At 40.5% G+C, this 18,764-nt stretch overlaps 1 protein-coding gene across 3 annotated transcripts in view; it reads right to left on the reverse strand.

Moving 5' to 3' along the window:
- Positions 1–17,500, reverse strand: part of LOC131044586 (pantoate--beta-alanine ligase) — an 81,666-nt gene extending 64,166 nt beyond the window's left edge. For all 3 annotated transcript variants that reach the window (XM_057977943.2, XM_057977945.2, XM_057977942.2), the window contains exon 1: positions 16,818–17,500. In XM_057977943.2, coding sequence (XP_057833926.2) covers positions 16,818–17,384 — 567 coding nt within the window. In that variant the 5' untranslated portion in view covers positions 17,385–17,500. The remainder of the gene's footprint in view (positions 1–16,817) is intronic.
- Between the last annotated feature and the right edge of the window lie 1,264 nt (positions 17,501–18,764).

Here is an 18,764-nt window from a genome sequence, read left to right on the forward strand (position 1 = left end):
TTTGTCATAGGGACTCATGTACACCTCACTTTTAGATGCACCATGTGATTCTTCTTCCTCAATATCAGCTTCTTTGCTTAAATTATCACCCTGTTGAAATAAACCTGTATTGGATTCATCACATATATGACTAGGTGTACATGCTTCTTGGCATGTGAAGCAATGTTGCTCTTCCTTCAATTGACACTTTTAGAAGCACATGTGGGCTGCAAAACACAAGAAATCAATTCCCCTTCCATCAAATGACCTTTCAATTTTTCCAAATTATGTTCAACCAACCTCTATGAAACTTATGTGCCATTGGTGACACATCCTGCTTTATCCTCCAAACAGACAATAAGTTAGAGAGTTTGATTTTTGCAAATGTCTCCAATATAGCAGCCCTCTTAGTACAGGATGGGTTTGTGACATTATCCAAATCTTTGAAGCTTTCCACAATTAGCCGAAGTACCTCTTTCATAATATTATCATTGAATGGAATAGTGGGAGCTGAAAGCCTCATGATCTCACATTCATGACACCCTTGAACTCTTTCAGTGTTAGCAAATATAAAGCATTGAGCTAACAAATTTCCACCAAAAGCATATGTTGAGTCCTCTTTTGATGCTGCATGAGTTAAGGGTCCAAAACCATGCTTTTGAATGTCCCTTATCAAAGATAAATGATCTCCTGGATCCCAAACCAGAAAATATTGGCAGTTTTGGACAAAAGAATTTATACACCCTTCCACATTTACCATATAAATATGCTTTTCATGATGGTAAAACTGAAATAAATCTCTGCTACTAGTCTCGTATCTTGAGCAGAAAGGATGAGAGTACTTACCTCCTTTAGAGGTAGATGCTTTTGGGAGATTCATTCCAACACAATCATCCTTGTGACTAGTAATCTCAGCATTAGAATCAACTAATACATCCTCCTTAACATGATAACTCTGCTAGTTAATGTCCTGCTGCAATGGCTCGCCTTTTGACAGATTAGTTGATGGTTTATGGACTGGAACATTTGTTTCTATCTTGACCTCTTCGTGTTCAATAAACAAGGTTCACTCCACCAAGACTTCATCAATCTTTTGCTCTGTGTTTAACTGCTCTTTGGGGTTCTTGGACTCATGCTCATTAATCTGCTTCTTTAGCAACTTCTTTTCGATTTGATTCTTGCTTTTCCTCTTTCTTCAACTCACTTCTTCTTCCTCCTTGGGCTCCTTGTCTTTAGTTCGTAGAACTCATCATTACAAATTGCTTAGAACGTTATTTTGCCTAATACCTTACCATTTCATCCTCTGAGCGAAGTGGTAATTGTGGCTCCTCCTCAACTAGACCTTCTTCCCTTTGCAAAAATTTGGCTTTGACTGTCTTCGTAGGAGGATTTATTGAGACTATCTCATTGCTTGAATTGCTTCCATCTGCCATATTTTGACTTGGTCTAGAGGCATTCAATTGATGATCCATTTCCCTCAAGATCTGAACTATTTCTATGCTGGACTTTCTCATGAAGGATTGAAACTCTCTAACCAACTCTCTGCTTTCATAGCTAATGACATCTAGAAGATTTGCCTCTTCACCTTGGTTACTCATGATTTCTTCACTCCTTTGCATGGGTTTATATCTGCATTGCAAAATCGATCCACAAGCTGGCAGGATTACTGCTCTGATACCACTGGAAGAACCCTACTATAATTTCACCAAAATCATGCATTCTTCTTCATACACATTTAGTCAAACACTTTGCATACTTCTGAGAAATAAGGGTTCTATTGCAGGTTTGTTTATTCAATTTTGTACTGGTTTCATTTTATAAGAATGCATGGCATATTGAAAACAAAGCTATAATGTTTCTTTCAATTGATGGTAGATTATTCATAACAAAATAGCAATACATAAGAATACTCTGAAACAACCTTTTATTTACTTAATTGCTGACTGCACTATTGATTCGCAGAGCTAAAAACAGAGATTAATCTGCAATTAATTGCCTGATCTTAATGAGCAGTAAACTGTCAACTCCTTATAAATTGTCTGGGTGCTTGATGAAAACAATACCTTATAAATTGAACAGCCTTTAGGTTTCAGACTCCATGCACTAACCACGAGCTTTAATATCAATATTTACAACAGAGGAATCAGCCCAGTAACTACATATAATTCAAATCTGATATGATATGGCAATGTAGATGATTGGTTTTGGAAGTCAATCACCCAGAACAAGAGACTAATACACCCAACTATATGTTCTTCTCATACATGGCATTCATGGTCATCAGCCCTAACAGAAAATAATATTAAACTCACCCAGATTTGGTTGGGAATGCACCACTTGCCTGTAGGTGTCCCTCATGCCAAGCTACAAGATATTGATAACAAGGAAAGGTATTACCTGTAGTGGAAAATAATGTCCCAACCAATATTATTCAACCAAAGATAATCCTATTCGATTTGGCATAAGATGTTGAACGAAACTCCAACCTTAAATCACAAACTCCTTTGTACGTATCCCAATCTTCAATCAATAAGCTCAGAAATTTGTCTGTTTGCCCTCTCGGGTAAATAACTTAAAGCACACAGATAAAACACGTAATGCAGAATAATAATGCCATAGATATCAGATGCAATATATCAGATGTTATTCCATTCATAATTCGTTGTTGTCCACAAGTTACATTCGGAAATATATAAAGATGTCGAGGGGGTGCGAACGCCAACCGTCGCATCGCAACTGCCACCCCTCGGTTGCCAACTAACCAACAAAATTACAACTTAATTAACTAGTTTTATTTCCGTGTACAATATTGCCGCCAACATCATCCCCCCCAAAAGAAAAGAAGTCGTCTTCGGACGACTTAATACAAAATAGAGATGACATGAAACAGAACTGCTGACGCCAATCGAGCCCAGAACTTACACACTTGTTGCATCCTCGCCTGAAAAATCCTTTTCTGCTACCATCCGATGCTCAAGTGCGGATTTCACCATTATTGCTTCTTTTGACATCAAAGTCCTCCTGTGCCTAAACCAAACTTGTCTGCAAAACACGCGTTTCAGTCTCAGCCTCCACCAACTGCTACTCAAATGATACTGTCTCCCTAGCCAATTTGTCCTCGATAGCCACCCGCGTTGCCCTCTCGGCATCCAACTCCTGGGTACGCTGAACTAAGTCTCACGCTAGTACTGCCTCCAACCCTGTGGTCAGCTCCTCCCGAGCCCTCTATGAATCCACCAAGGCAACCTCACGTCCAGCCGAGACATACTCCAAGTTCCTCAAAGCGTACCATTCCTGCCTGGAGGTGGCCACAACCCGCTGGCACAAAGGCTAGGAGACACCTCAAATCCTCCATCACACTCCCCAAAGGCTAATAATTGAACTGAATAACTCCCTGTTGTCGTACGACTGCGCAGATTCTACAATGCCTTCCCGCAACTCTATTTGGTCGCACCCTCCAAATCCGTCTCCCTCTACGGCTTATGGCTTCCCGCCAATGCTTAGTGTCAGGCTTCTTTCTCACCGTACGGAACAACCCACACTTACCATGACTTCTCAGATGCCCTTCGCCCAACTCGAAAAAGTGTATTGTAGCTCAAAAAATAAACTGGGGGTCTGGGGGTAGCGCCTCCAGCGGGGTCTAGGGCAGCGCCCCTGCCGCCAACACCAATTTACAACCCTCAGAACCATACGAAAGTCCATGGCGCACAGCATTTCTGTAATATTTTAAGATGCCAAAAACCCTTCTTCTCCACTCTGAATTTCTAGTGTCCTGGCTTCAAACTCCAACGAATCATTTTAAATCTGGTCGTCGTCGTTTTTTTTGTTTTTTTTTTCCAACCTCCCCGTATGGTCAACAACAGCACTGACACCTCCAATCATGTGGCCACCTTCCTGTGCGGTCGACACCCTCCTTACCGTACGAACACACCTCCAGCGTACGGACAACATGCTCAAGTGTGCACACCGTATGGTCCTCCTTCCGCACGCCCAACGCAGTTCAACCGTACAGTGACCACTGACGACGAAGCGGCTGTGTGTGTGTTTGTGCGGATGCGTGGTTGTGCGGCTTCGCGCTATGCGGCTCTGTGCGGCTGCGCGCTGTGGCTGTGCGGCTGTGGGTTGCGCACTGTGGAAGTGTTCGGCGCAAGTGTGCGGGCGGGGTTTTATTGGCGGTTGGTGGTGTGCGGTGACCACCGCACGGTGGCATCCACCGCCGGTGGCCCCACCGCACGGTGGTTCCACCGTACAGTGGGCCCACTTTCTTTTTTTTGGCGGTTGGCGGTTGGCGGTTGGCGATGTGCGGTGACCACTGCACGATGGCATCCACCGCCGATGGCCCCACCGCACGGTGGTTCCACCGTCGGTGGTGCCATCGTCGGTGGTGTCACCGTACGGTGGGCCCACTTTCTTCTTCTTTTTTCTTTTTTTTTTTAAATATCGTACCGTCTGTCGTACGACCGTATGGTTTTTTTCAAATTTTTTAAATATATTTTTTGACCGTACGGTCGCCTGTTGTACGACCGTACGGGTTTTTTTTTTTTTTTCATCTCCTAATTTAGTTGTCTAGAGAGTCGTCTGCTCGGGTCCCCTGTCTCTGGGATTGCCCTTCGTCCTTCTCAGTTTTCCTCGCCCGAGAGTCGCCTGTTGTGGTCCTGTGCCTCTTGAGTCGCCTGCCTGGCCTCTCGAGTCCCCTTCCATCCTCTCGGGTCCCCCTCCGGCCTCTCAGGTGTCCGTTTGGCCTCTCGAGTCCCCTGCACGCTTCGCGTGGTAGGGTTTCAATTCGGGCCCGTTGGTGGCCAATCTATTTTCAATGGCCATCCGAAGACCTGGAAACACAAATTCTACAGGGACCACGGTCTCCTTCCCGTACATAAGAAGAAGAAGAATAATAAAGATTTTGAAAGCTGCGGCCTTCCACACAAGGTTCCAATCGTTGCCGACACAATTGATCTTCGGATTATCTACGTCACCGAGGTTTGGGGCGTCTCCCTTCCAATATTCTATGTATTCTGGCAGGTACGCCTCCTCTGTTACTTGCTCTGGTTCCTCTACTTTGAGCCTATAGCTCTGGAACCTCTACTTCGAGCCTATAGCTCTGGAACATTTCATAATCCTCCATTTACCAATGGAAGAGCCCGTTCAATGACCCTGTCTCATCCTCGGAGCACTCTCCTAGTTTGAGAATCCCTTCGTCGTTGGGCTCCCTGCAGCCCCATCCTTCGTCCCTCGGGTAGCCTTTCCCTTCACCCTCCAATTCCGAAGATGATGTCAGTTCCTCGTCAACAACCTAGGTCCTCAGATCAATGGTGTACTTCCGCCCCCCTTTCTCCATAGAAAGGGTGTTGTTTTTCCAGTCGTGGTTCACCTTTGCTGTAACCAGCCACCCTCTGCCTAAGATGGCGTCATACCCCTTCTTCTTGAGTGGGATTACCACAAAATCTAGTATGAAAGGTTGCGTGCTGATGGTGACCGGCTAGGCCATCAGGGTGCCGAGTGGCTTGATGTCGTGCTGGTCTGCACCTACCAAGTTGAACGTGGGTGGCCATATTGTTGGCTTCCCCAGCTTCTTCCACGTATCCTCTAGCAGTACATTCACCCCCGAGCCTCTGTCCACGATGGTGTCTTTGAGGATAGCCCCGAGAATTCCCATCTCTACTACAGCAGGATGCCGACCACTATTTAAGGCCAACAACATTGGGTCAGCCGAGGGGCTGACCGGAACTTCCGCTCGTGTGGCACGCAAAGGTCCCTGCGCAATGGTTTGTATGGAATTAAAAATGGCAGTTCTTAACTGTGGCATTGTTTCTAGAAGGTCCTTTACCCTTATAGGTACTTCCATCTGCAGTACTTGCCCAATGATGTTATTTTCCGCTTCCGTACAGGATGATGTACTCGCCACCTCGTTGTCCCGTCGTTCGGCTGTCATCTCATGTTCAATATTGGCCTTTGCCTCCCGTAATCTCTCCTTCTCCGTACGGGGGTCAGGATAAGTGGTTTTTTTCATCTAGGCGCGGGTGATCGCCAGTACTCCTTTCTCACCAGTCTTCTTAGCCTTCTCAATGTTGAGGAGATTAACCCCTGCCTGTGGGCAATTTGCGTCCTCATGGTCGCCTGGCCCACACCATCGGCAGAGGTGCTGAGGGGTGGCTTCCTTCGTGCAATCACGGGCGAAGTGCCCCCACTGATTACAGGCCCTACATTGGATAATTGGCCGGCCCTTGGCGTCATACTGGATACGGCTTCTGTTATTGTTATTGTTGCTATTCCTTCAGCCACCGCGTCTGTTGTCCCGGTAACCTCCAGATGATGTTGTTGTGTTGGTTTGCGAAGTTCCGACGGCCGGCTGCTCTTGCGTGAAGAGAACTTGTTGGCTCCTGGTTTTCATATTGTAGGGACATTCCTTTGTCAAATGTCCCGCAATCTGACAAATGTCGCAGAAAACCTTCTTGGAACAGGACCCCTTGGTGTGTCCGTCACTCCTACAGTCGGTACACCACACGTCATTTTCTTCAGTCTTACTTGTACTCGCCTTCATGGCTTTGAATTCTTTCAACATTCGTTCCATGTCCTTTTGGAGTGCGTGCACCTTTTTACTTGATTTGCCACCGCTACTGCTTTCTCCGTCAGAATCTTCATCATCGTCAGATGAATATTTATTACTTTTCTTCTTCCTTGATGTTTTGTATTCGCTCTCTAGGTCCATCGCCCTATTATACGCGTCATCATATGACGTAGGGGGTACAATTTTCATTTTTTTCCGTAGGGAGGATTTCAATCCTTCCACAAACCATCGTTTTTTCAAGCCCTCAGCCGGTTGGCTCTCCATTTTACCCAACAATTCCTTTAGTCTCTTGTTGTATGCCCGTACTGTCTCCTTGGTACCTTGTTTGGTACTGTATATCTCTGTTACAATTTCGTTGTCATCACGGAGCAACCGAAACTCCTCCGTGAATTCCTTTTGTAGGTTGGCCCACGTGGCCACTTTTTGCTTATCTACATCGGAGTACCAATCTATGGCGACTCCACGTAACGTGGCTAGAAACTGTTGTACCCAGTCATTCTGGTCTATCACTCCGTTGGCAGACCAAATGGTTTCACATGTACGGCAGTGCCGTAAGGGGTCTTCCTTGCCGTCCCCTGTGAACTTTGGTAATTTTTGTTTACTCGCCATCTCGGGTCGTCTTCCTGGGGGCGGTTGTGCCTATGTCTGTGACCCTGCACTGCTTCCTCCGATGGCGCCGATGGTGTGCCCTGCGTGGGCGACTGGAGGTACGGTGTTTTGCCTGTCGTGTGTGGCACCTACACCCGTACGATTGCCCTCCCCTTTGCTCCCACCCGCGCCCACTCCTGGTTCCCGTTGGTGATCTTCACTCCGTGGTGTAAGGGATAAGTTTCTAAACTGATCCCGAGTCTCTTCGACTAGATCTCTCCTTAACCTTGTTTCCGCCAAAAACTCTTCGTGGCTCCGCGCCCTACGGTGTTCTGGCGACGCGTAGAAACTTCCCTCCGCTTCTACACCCTCCGTGACACCTCCGTGGTTCCCTTCGGGCCACCCTTCGGAAGGTCGTCCTTCGGCAAGTTGCCTCAGCCTCCGTCTCCGTTCTACTTGCTGCTCCAGAATCAAGGCCCTCTGCGCGGCCTCCCACTCGTCTATTTCTGCTTTCTTATTTCTGTCTTTATTTAATATATTTGGTATAAATCACCTCCGTACATAGCAAGCACACACCATGTACACAATTCTTTTATTTTTTTATTTTTCCCTTTCGACCACAATTTATATCAACATTGTGTCGGGATTATTACAGGGTTCAATTCCCCCTTCGCCTCTTGTTCCGTGTGCGCGTCGTCGGTCTCTGGGTTCATCTCACCGACGGGTAGGCCCGTCATGTCCGTGCGCCATCCACGTCTTCCGTTCCCGAGTACGTCTGGGCAACGGCGCCAAATGTTTGCCCTCTCGGGTAAATAACTTAAAGCACACAGATAAAACACGTAATGCAAAATAATAATGCCATAGATATCAGATGCAATATATCAGATGTTATTCCATTCATAATTCGTTGTTGTCCACAAGTTACATTCGGAAATATATAAAAATGCCAAGGGGGTGCGAGCGCCAACCGTCGCATCACAACTGCCACCCCTCGGTTGCCAACTAACCAACACAATTACAACTTAATTAACTAGTTTTATTTCCGTGTACAATATTGCCGCCAACATTGTCTTCATCGAAGACTTCACAAATTTCTAAATCCTCACAATCTGACCATTGAACTGTAACTGTAAAACCTGAGATAAATTCACCAAGGGTTTAGCTGGGTTTTCACCCAATCAACCAAAATACCCAAGGGTTTTTGTCCTAGGGTGCTTTGAACCTGCAAAACAAGCTCTCCACAATTCTCTTGAAATAAATATCAAAACTAAGATGTCCAAATGACTTGCTCTCATCTCTTTTTAAAGGTTCATGTAATAACCCCATTTGATTGCTAAACAAATTGCACAAAAACCTTCCTTAGATGTGAGGAACAATATAATTAAGAGGATCGCTGTCTAAAGGAAGAACAACCAGATTGATCAAAGGATAATTAGTTAAGTTAATGATATGGTCCATAAACAAAAGATAAGACCAACTAGGTGTGTGATTAGTCAAGTTATTTGAAAGAGACATGATGGAAGAGATACAACTCCTCACATTCGAAGGCTATTAGAGGAGGTTCGTATTGTACCAAAGAGGCATTGGAGATTTGTTATTTTACTTATTCAGAGCGGAGTATTAAGACAGCCAATTAAAGATGGTGTATCCACCTGTTGCAAGGCCATAGACGCATGAGAAGAGAGTAAACAAGCAGAGAAGGCATCAGTAGATTGCATGCTTACCTGGAGAAATATCAGGAAAATTGATCAAGGATCAGAACTATAATTCTTCCATACCCGAACCATTGCTGTCCAATTGCTTGATTAGAAAAAAGACATTCAAGCACAACGATCTTATCAGTAATAATCAGACCTTGCATTCTTATATCAATCCTCAAATTGGTGAATCGCAGTAACCAAAGTACATTTTGCAAATACAACCATCAGACCTCATGTGTTGGAATCTATATTAATTTCCAGAACCATATTCTCTTAGAACAACAGATTGGAATTAGCAATCGATAAAGAAGACTATATTATTTCCTTCTTTTTTTCTTTTTTCTTTTTTAAACTCTAGAGGTATCCCCGCGACCCAGCCCAACGCCCAACCTGCCTTACCTTGGGCTGGCTTACTGCCAAGTTGAGGCCAGGAAGGGGCACGTTGATGCAAGGCTAGTCCTCCAGGGATGTATGCAGCCGTCCGCAAGCCACGTGCATCGGGCAAACCCGAGCCTCGATATCGAACTCGAGACCAATGGGGAGCAAACCCACAGCCCAAGCCAACTCCACTACACGTGCAGGCTATATTATTATCATTTCATATTCATATAAGATTCATCACTTAAGTTCTTACTTGAATTTGTCCTTTTTGTAAATCTTGCTTACCAATATTTCCATCATACCTTTCCAATCAAGACCATAGGAACTATAAGCATTATCGACTCAATAAATTGCAAAGATAGAAAAAATCTCACAAGGGACATTACAGTTCAGCTGGATCTTCTAGAAGGATATGTTTTAACCTCCTTAAAGCTTCTAGAAGAAACTTTGTTTAATAAAGTGACTTTATAATATGAAATTTATTATTTTGGCAAGAGTTATTTTGCTTAACAGGTACAAAGCTCACAACTAATACCAGCTACTATCCCCAAACTAATGAACAAACAAACATAGTGAATAAGTGGATCAAGGGGTACTTGAGGAATTATGTTTCAAACAAGTAGACTGCATGGATCAAATGGTTGCACCTGGGTGAATATTGCTACAATACCTCACACCACATGTCCATTGGGATGACACCATAGAGCTCAATATGGTTATGCACTATCTTTTACTGATCTACTACTTTCAAATAGCAGGGCACCAACAGCAAGTGACTCGATGGGTTTAGTCAAAATATATTGAAGGCACTAAAGGATAATCTGCAGCGAACACAGAATCAGTAGAAGACTTATGTAGGTTATAAGAGAACAAAGAGGTCCTTTGAGATGGGAGAATTGGTTTTCCTGAAATTGCAACCTTATAAAAAGACTTTTATTAAAAAGAGTGGAAGTGAAAAGCTAAAACCCCAATACTATGGACTGTACAAAATGGTGAAGCAAATAAGAGAAGTGGCCTACAGCAAGATTCATAGTGTTTTCCATGTGTCTTGTTTGAAGAAAGTCCTAAGTCGGCACATTACGCCCTCATTGGAGTTGTCACCCTTAGACAATGCGGGTAAGTTGATTTTGATTCCAAAAGAGGTGATGGACACCCACATCAAAAAATTGAGGAATGGGAGCATCACAAAGTATCTAGTTAGGTGGAGAAAACTGCCAATCAAAAATGCTACATGGGAAGGGTCTAAGATTCTCAAGCATCCTAATTTACATTGCTTGAGGACAAGTAATCTTGAGAGGGGGAGCCAAGGATGGGACTACTACCCAATACACACTAGAGAGTCATCAGAGGTCGGGGATCGAAGCTGCTGTCCAACACATGCCAAGGAGTCATTGGAGGTCAATGATCAGACCTGTTGCCTAATGCATGCCAAGAAGTCATTAGTGGTTGGGGATAAAAATTGCTTCGCAATGCATGTCAAGGAATCATCAAAGGTTGAGGATCAAACCTACTACCCGGCACCTACCAGGAAGTCATCAATGGTCAAGGATCAAACCTGCTGCCCAACACATGTCAAAGTGTCAGTGGAGATCGCGGTTCAAGGATATCACCTGACCAATGCCACAATGAAAGGATAGCACGAAATCAATGACAAAAGTAGGGATTGGAGGTCGAAGTTAACGTCTAACCCATGCCAAGTCAACAGGCGGGAGAAACTCCAAACCTTCAACAAAGAAGTTTGTAAGGCTTATAAGGCCAACCTGTGACGTAGTGTGTGGAAATTCAAATTTGAGCCTCAGCCCCATTCTGGGTCGACTAGTTGGGTATTTGTGTGTTACGGGGCATAAAAGATTAGGAAAACATTTCAATTATAATCACAGATGTTAAATTATTGTATCTTTTGGGCACTCGTGTTCAGCAATCTTTTGTGGATGGGAACACATAGAAGACTATGATCAATGGACAAAAATCCATCGATTGTCAAAATCAGAAGACGAAAACCCTTTGTTTCTTGAGAGCATTCTCACCCAGAGAGTGCATTGGAGCTTCAAGGATTTGCAAGAAAATTTAGTGAGTCAATGGGACCGAGTGATTGGGATGATGTCAATAATGTTGTTGATATGGAAGGAGAGTTAAGATCTACATTGGCAGACTTGGATGAAAGCAGAGAAAAACACAAAAAGGCAATTGAAAAGATTACTTATTTGAGAAGCTTGCTTGATAAAGGAAAAAAGGTCATTGATAATTTTGAAACAAAGATTGATGAGAAGACTAAAGAATGTTCAAGACTTGAAGAATAAGTGATCAGACTTAAGAAGGAACTAAAAGATGCTAAGGATCAAATTGATAATGGACTAAAACTCAGAGGTGGCAGTGAAGTGCTTGATGCAATGCTTAGTTCTCAAAAACAAAGTAAAGATAAAGGTGGACTAGGTTTTGAAAACAGTGAATGTTCTAAGTCATCTAACAAGAAAGATAAAGGAAAAGAAAAGGTCAAGAATGAATTAAATAACTCTAATAAAGATCAGAATGATTTCATTTCGGACCGGAACTTTCGGAGCTCCCGGAACTTGAAGACCTTCATGAGACCTCCTCCTGCTCTTTCCAAGTATTCCTCATCTTTTATGGTAACTGTTTTTCGTGCAATAAATTTGGACACAAAGCTAGTGAATGTAGAAGTCAAATCAAAAATCAATTCTTCTTCAATGGAAATAGTCACTATTGTAATATGTTTGGACACAAGGCAAGTGAATGCAAAAGTAGGTTGAATTGGAATAGATAGGGAAATTTAGGTTTAACAGAGATGTTCAATCTTTCAATGGATACTATTATGTTGACAATGTATATGGGCACAAAGCTGTTGAGTGCAAGTCAAATAGGAATTTTGGAAGAAGTAGAAATGGCAGAATGAATGGAAGTAAATCACAACAAATTCTAGTATGCTATAACTGTAATGAAGTCGGACATATTGCGAGACAGTGCAGAAGAAGTAATGAGAAGACAGTTGATTCAAAAAAGAAAATTGATACCAAAAAACAGAAGGAGAAAATGAAGATGACATGGATAAAGAAATTAGAAGATAAAGTGGAAGAGAAGATTGAAGATGGATCCGCACCTGCTATGGGTGTTGACCCTTCTTTCGAAAACTAATTCAGATAGCATTATTTGAGGGGGATAACCTGACGCAGATCTCTTGCACCCCCTTATGATTCAAATGCCGAGTTGTTTTCAGCATGGTAGAAGTGAGGAAGGTGATTCCGATGGTTTTTTGAGTGAATTTGTTGGTCTGGAACTTTTTTTGTAGTCTCTAGTGTACATTGTATCATCTTTTCAAGGAACTCTTTGGAAACCCTAAGTGACAAGTATATATTGTTTTGTCAAATTGTGAAGAGGAGCAAAGGCATTACTACATTCGATCGAAGTTATTTTCAAATTGTGATCTTTCTAAGGCTAGTTCTAAAATACTCAGTGTTCTTGATGAGCCTTGACCTGTTCTCGGGACTCATCGTTTATTCCTGGGCTAGAAGACCCTGTCAATGCTTTTTCTATTGTTCCTGACAAATTTAATCATAAAGAGGATATCCACTATTATATTCATGTTTCTTTGGATGAGTATGATCATAGCAAAATCAGTGACTTTAAGAGAATTCATCTAGTTGATGGTTTGCAAAGGTTTAAACCTAATTATGCCAATCTAGGGCACCTGAGGTTGGATACTTGGAACAATTTTCCTATGTTTTCCGATGAAGGGGTAGTAAGAATTATGTTGAGCAAAATTCTAGAAGATTACTTATAATTGGATCAACCAAACCTAATTTCCAAGGAAGCCCTAAGGGGTGTGACCGGTTTATGCTCTATCGGAAAGGTGCCTATTCTGAAATCAGTGAAGAATGAGGAAGTGAACAAGCTAACTGGAGTTGTATCTTATAAGTGAGCCCTCTGAATTGACAACATTGCGAATTTGGGTGAGATATGCGACAACGGGAATTTCATATAAAGTTTATTTCAGAAATCGGGAAGGATCTTCCTCCTCTATGACAGTCTATGTGGCTTATCAAATGGTAAAGGAGAACAAGGATTATGATTTGTGTGAGGTCTTGAGGCGTCAACTACTAGACAACCTCCAAATGACAAAGGATGAGAATTGCCCCTTTCAGTATAGCTCTCTTGTTTTTTGCTTGGTATTCTACTTTCTAAATGCATTGCCCAGAATGACAAATGTTGTGTGAAGAAAAGATGACTGTTGGTGCTCAAGTTAAAGAGTATTTGGATAATTTGGATAATGGTAAGGATGCTTGTTGTAAGTTCTTTATGGATCTCCAGAAGGAGATCATTGGTAAAAACAGAATTTCTCTGTATGTTGTAGATTGGTATAAGAATGAGATTACTTTCATGGTGGATAGGGATAATTGTTTTATGGAGACTGTAGTGTCATGGGTGTCAAAGCTTCCCTATGAAGTATCTGAGGATGAATGCATGGGTATTGTTGAGATTCTTCTTAAATTGCCTAAAGATATGAATGCAGAAAGATTGCAAACTTTTGATGAGATCGTGGGAAAATTTGGTGGTAAGAGAGTTGATGTCGGTGTGTCTTCAAAAGGAGATGTTACAAAAGTAAAAAGGACTAGGAAGTTATCTACAAAGGCCTCTTCCTTTGTTTCTAAAGTATTAAATTTGAGCATATGAGTCCTCTTGAGAAGGAAAGTGCGAACACTATAGTGATGGAAAGTGATGAAGGAGAACCGAAAAAGGCTAGTGTGCAAGGTGTTGTAAAAGAAGAAAAGTTTGTTGCTTCCCTTGCTTCTTTTGGGGAAAGTTCTCCTAAGGTTGATAAAGTACTTGATTTAATTGGACGACCTAATGGTCTGAAGGATATTGGTAACCTATATCTTACAGTTCCTACATATGATCAGGATGTTACTGAACAAGCATTTGTTGCTTATCAGCTCTAGAACAATCTTGTTCTTGGTGATGTTTCAGACTTACTTTCAAAAGTGTTGACGGATATGCTGATTGAGCATATGGCTTCAGTTGATGATGATAGTGGTGATTCAGATGAACCGTGTACTAAGATAAACCTAGCAGACAAGATGACATAAAAATGTGTAAGGGCGCATGAGAATCTTAAACTTAATTTGGAAAATTTGAAAAAAGTGATTGATAATGTTGCATACTTATATCATTACGGTTTGCGATGGTCTGCTGCTATGAAGAAATTTAAGAATAAGATAGACTCTATCGAATCTCCACTTAATGAGTTGGTTTATTCGTTTGATATCTCTAAAGATGGTAATGGTGATATGAGATCTAGTGTTCGTGATCTTCACTCTCAGTTATCCTTGCAACAGAGACAAAGAGATGGCTACATGAGACAATTATGTGATCTGAAAGATGCAATAGAATTGCGGATGTCTTCATTTACCTGGTTGTTGGTAGATGCTGGAAATGTGGAACGAAGTGTGCTAAACTCTGATATCTTTGATGTTGCAATAAATTTGTGTCTTGAATGTGAGTGTCATAGCAGGATTTTGTCTGTTACTATTCGTTCATGGGAGTCCTCTCTTGTGGGGCTTAAGAAATGATTCAGAGACATTTGGCCCAGTAATGTATGATAATTTTATGGACATTGATTGAGTAGTCTATTATCTGAAGGTATTTGTATTCAGTTTGTCCTTTTTATGCTTCAAAGTGATTATTTTTTATAGGGGATTGGTTGAGTAGTCTATTATCTGAAGGTATTTGCACTCAGTTTGTCCTTTTCTATTTTATAGTGATTATTTTTTATAGGGGGAGTTACAGATATATACAACTTGTTTTAACAAAAGAGTTGCCCTTTGTCTTTGATATCAAAGGGGGAGAAGTATTTTGTATATGGAGAGAAGTATTTTTGTGTTGCCATCAATGACAAAGGGAGAGATTGTTGCACATATGAGTTTTGGGTATCATTGATGTCAAACTTATTGGTGGTCCGGTTGTTGGTACTACTGTGATGTCAAACTTATTGGTGGTCTGGTTGTTGGTGCTATTGTGATGTCAAACCTGCTGTTGGTGTTATTGATCTGATTGTTGATTGTTGATGTCTAGTCTTGTTGGTGGTCGGCTATTGGTCTAGAAGTGTCATGATGCAGAAGTATACGGTCTAACAGTATTCTAGTTAAATCTTTGATATTGATTGTATCTAGATGTTGGTCCAAATGTCTATTAGTAAATGATATTATGCAGAGTTGTGTGCATATTTTGTGTAGAATGATGTTTTGCTTTCAAGAATATGTAGATATGCTATGGAAACTAATTGTAAGTGTTCTGGATGGTAAGTGTTGATGATATACTATGTTTTCGGAGGATGGATGTCTTTTTGCTTGGTCTGGAAACTACTCTAGTGAATGGTATCTTTGTCTGGTAATGTATGGTTGTACCAGATATGTATCAGATGGATTTGTGGATTAATAAAGAATGGTTGTGGTGGTCCAATCTTCTTACATTTAAATTTTTCAGTTGGACAAATGTTTCACTATGAGACCTATCTATGTTTGTGATCAAAGTTTGTGCAGTTTCAAGATGTTGCAAAAGAATGTGTTGCATTCCTCGTCTTGCTAGTTCTCTATGGGTGTTGTGGATCATTAGATTATGTTCCTAGCGCGGAATGCTACTTTTGTGGTGGTCCGCATATCTTATTTTTGGGTCCGAATTTAGTGTTTGGGTAAAACAGATCAATACGAACTATCTTATGTGTTTTGGTCTGAGTGGTTGCATGTAAAGTCTTTTTCGTCATATTTGGAATGTGTGTCAACTTGGTGTGAATCTTGACATGTCTCTTTTGCCTTTCGCATGTAATGTTTTGGGTCGATGATGCATATACATGCTATATCTTTAAGCCGACCTAATAGAGGTTATTGATGGTCCGGTTGGTATAAAATGGATAGATCAGTTGGGTTATGAGTTATGGTAATTAGAGATACGACATGGAATGAAGTAAAATATGGTCCAGATGTGTTACAGTGCAGAGATGGAAGTTGGATCAAATGAGTATTAAGCTATGATTTGTTATCTGCATATTGATAGATGCTATTCTCTCTTGCAGTTCAATCTCTTATTATTATTATTATATCTGGACAAGTATTTTCTATCTTGCTTTGAACAAGTGTTCTTCAGTTGTACAAGTCTCTTTTTTGTATCTTGCCCTAAGGTTGTGCGCTTTAGCCTGCATGTTTGGAGCAATGAGCTCCCTAACCTATGGCCTAAATCATTGTAAACACTTATTACATATATTGTGAGTTTGATTCTTTGCGTGAATTTTCCTAATTTGAATTTTCCACGTACTTGTGAGGATGTTTTGTTGTTTCAGTTATTTATTTTCATGCACATGTGGTGAATGGATATTATGGTTTTAATCTACTCAAGTTTAGCATATACTGATTCACCCCAGCCCTCCCCGCCCCCTCCCGGTAGTGTTCAACATGTCCTAGCGCCCCAAAATGCTCTATTAAAAAAATCATTGCATAACAATATATCCCAACACCCACACTTATCCAATGGCGTAGCCCAATAAAGAAGATTATTCAAATCAAAAAGACTGAAAGAAAAATTCCAGCATCACGTTTTACCATGCGACAAATGAGGCGACATTGTTGATAATCCTTCTTCCCAAAGACGGCAAAATCAGGTTCCACAATATTGAACAGTTTGGCAACAACTGTTGCAACTCCCCTGAAGAATATAGGTCTAGATTTTCCACACAGTGGTTTCTCCATCTTCTCAACTCTAATCCATGTTTCATGCCCGTTTCCACTCTTACCCTCCAAACAAGAAATACACCCACTTGCAATATTATCTTGCCCCTTTCCAGCTCCTGCATTATCTTCCCTTACATAGAGATCAGAGGGGACGAATACAGTATCCACACCCAAATCCTTCAGCTTATCCAAATCACCCTCAAAATTTGATGGGTATGTAGAAAAATCCTCGCCAACTGCAAATTGAGCAGGATTGATGTAAATTGAAACCACCACTCTCGTAGCTCTCTTTTTTGCCTCTTCTACAAGTGCCAGGTGACCTCTGTGAAGATACCCCATTGTGGGCACCAGACATATTTTTTCTCCTTGCGCTCTTTTGGTTCTTGACCAATTTCTCATGCTATTCTTATCTCTAATTACTTCAATGTCCTGTTCCATATTTCACAACTCTAGTACTCTGAAATGTTCTGAAATCACTTGGGCAACTGAGCATGAGAATTAAACTCTTTATAGCGGAAGCATAGAAATTACGTTTCATTGGTTTCACAACACCGATCCTATTGTATTTATATGCAATTTTCTAGTAGTATGGTTCATGATTAACTTTGAATTCATCTTTTTTCATATTATTAACCGTCAAAGTTATCAATCAATTTAACATATTTATTATAGCCATATAGTGACAAGTACCGAGATTTGTAGTACTGTAATAACCAGCATGTTTATATTTTGAAATGTGTGAAGAAATATCAAAATTTGAAATATTTTTAATAAATTAGAAAAAATTATTAGATTTATTATTAAAAATTCATAAATTAGAAAAAATTATTAGGTTTATTATTAAAAAATAAGAAGAGTTTAAATAAACAAAAAATGTTCTTAAAAAAAATTATTTCTAAAATCTTATAAGTTATAAACAAGTAAAATATCATTTAATAAGTTTATTAGTATTTATTGCACATAGAATACATTATAAGAACATGAACAACAAAATTATGCATTTCATGATAAATTTCCTTTCTTAAATATTCATTTACCGCTAATACTATCTAGGTATCCAAAAATTCAAAGCTAATTATTCTATAATAAACAAATAGTAGTAAAATATATGATATAATCACTATCAACATATTATAAGTAAAAATAGTATAGATAAAACATTACTATAGGTTTAAACTTATAATCATAACATATGCATGAAAACACAATCAAACATTTAGATGACAATACAAAATGTCATCTATAATATAGATAGTATCAAATTTGAATAGTAATATACTTGATGGAATTATATTAATCATGCAAAATCAAATGTGCTAAGATTCCTGACTATTCTCATTTTTTCTAGTAGAGAATGAATGTCTAGTGCCAGTATTGAAATGTTAGTATATTTTCTATAGACTAAACTAGAAGATGCACCCATCAAATTAAATTATATATTGTACATGTACATTTCTTGCAATGGAGAATGAATGTCTATTGCCAGTATTGAATAGTTACTAACATTTGTTGCGGTAGTGAATGAATGTTTATTTTTAGTACGTATTCAATACTTGACTAAACTAGAAGATGCACGCATCAAATTAAATTATATATTGTACATGTACATTTCTTGCAATGGAGAATGAATGTCTATTGCCAGTATTGAATAGTTACTAACATTTGTTGTGGTAGTGAATGAATGTGCATATTTAGTACGTATTCAATACTTGACTAAACTAGAAGATGCACACATCAAATTAAATTATATATTGTACATGTACATTTCTTGCAATGGAGAATGAATGTCTATTGCTAGTATTGAATAGTTACTAACAT

The sequence above is a fragment of the Cryptomeria japonica genome, chromosome 9, assembly GCF_030272615.1.
Source record: "Cryptomeria japonica chromosome 9, Sugi_1.0, whole genome shotgun sequence".
Taxonomy (NCBI): domain Eukaryota; kingdom Viridiplantae; phylum Streptophyta; class Pinopsida; order Cupressales; family Cupressaceae; genus Cryptomeria; species Cryptomeria japonica.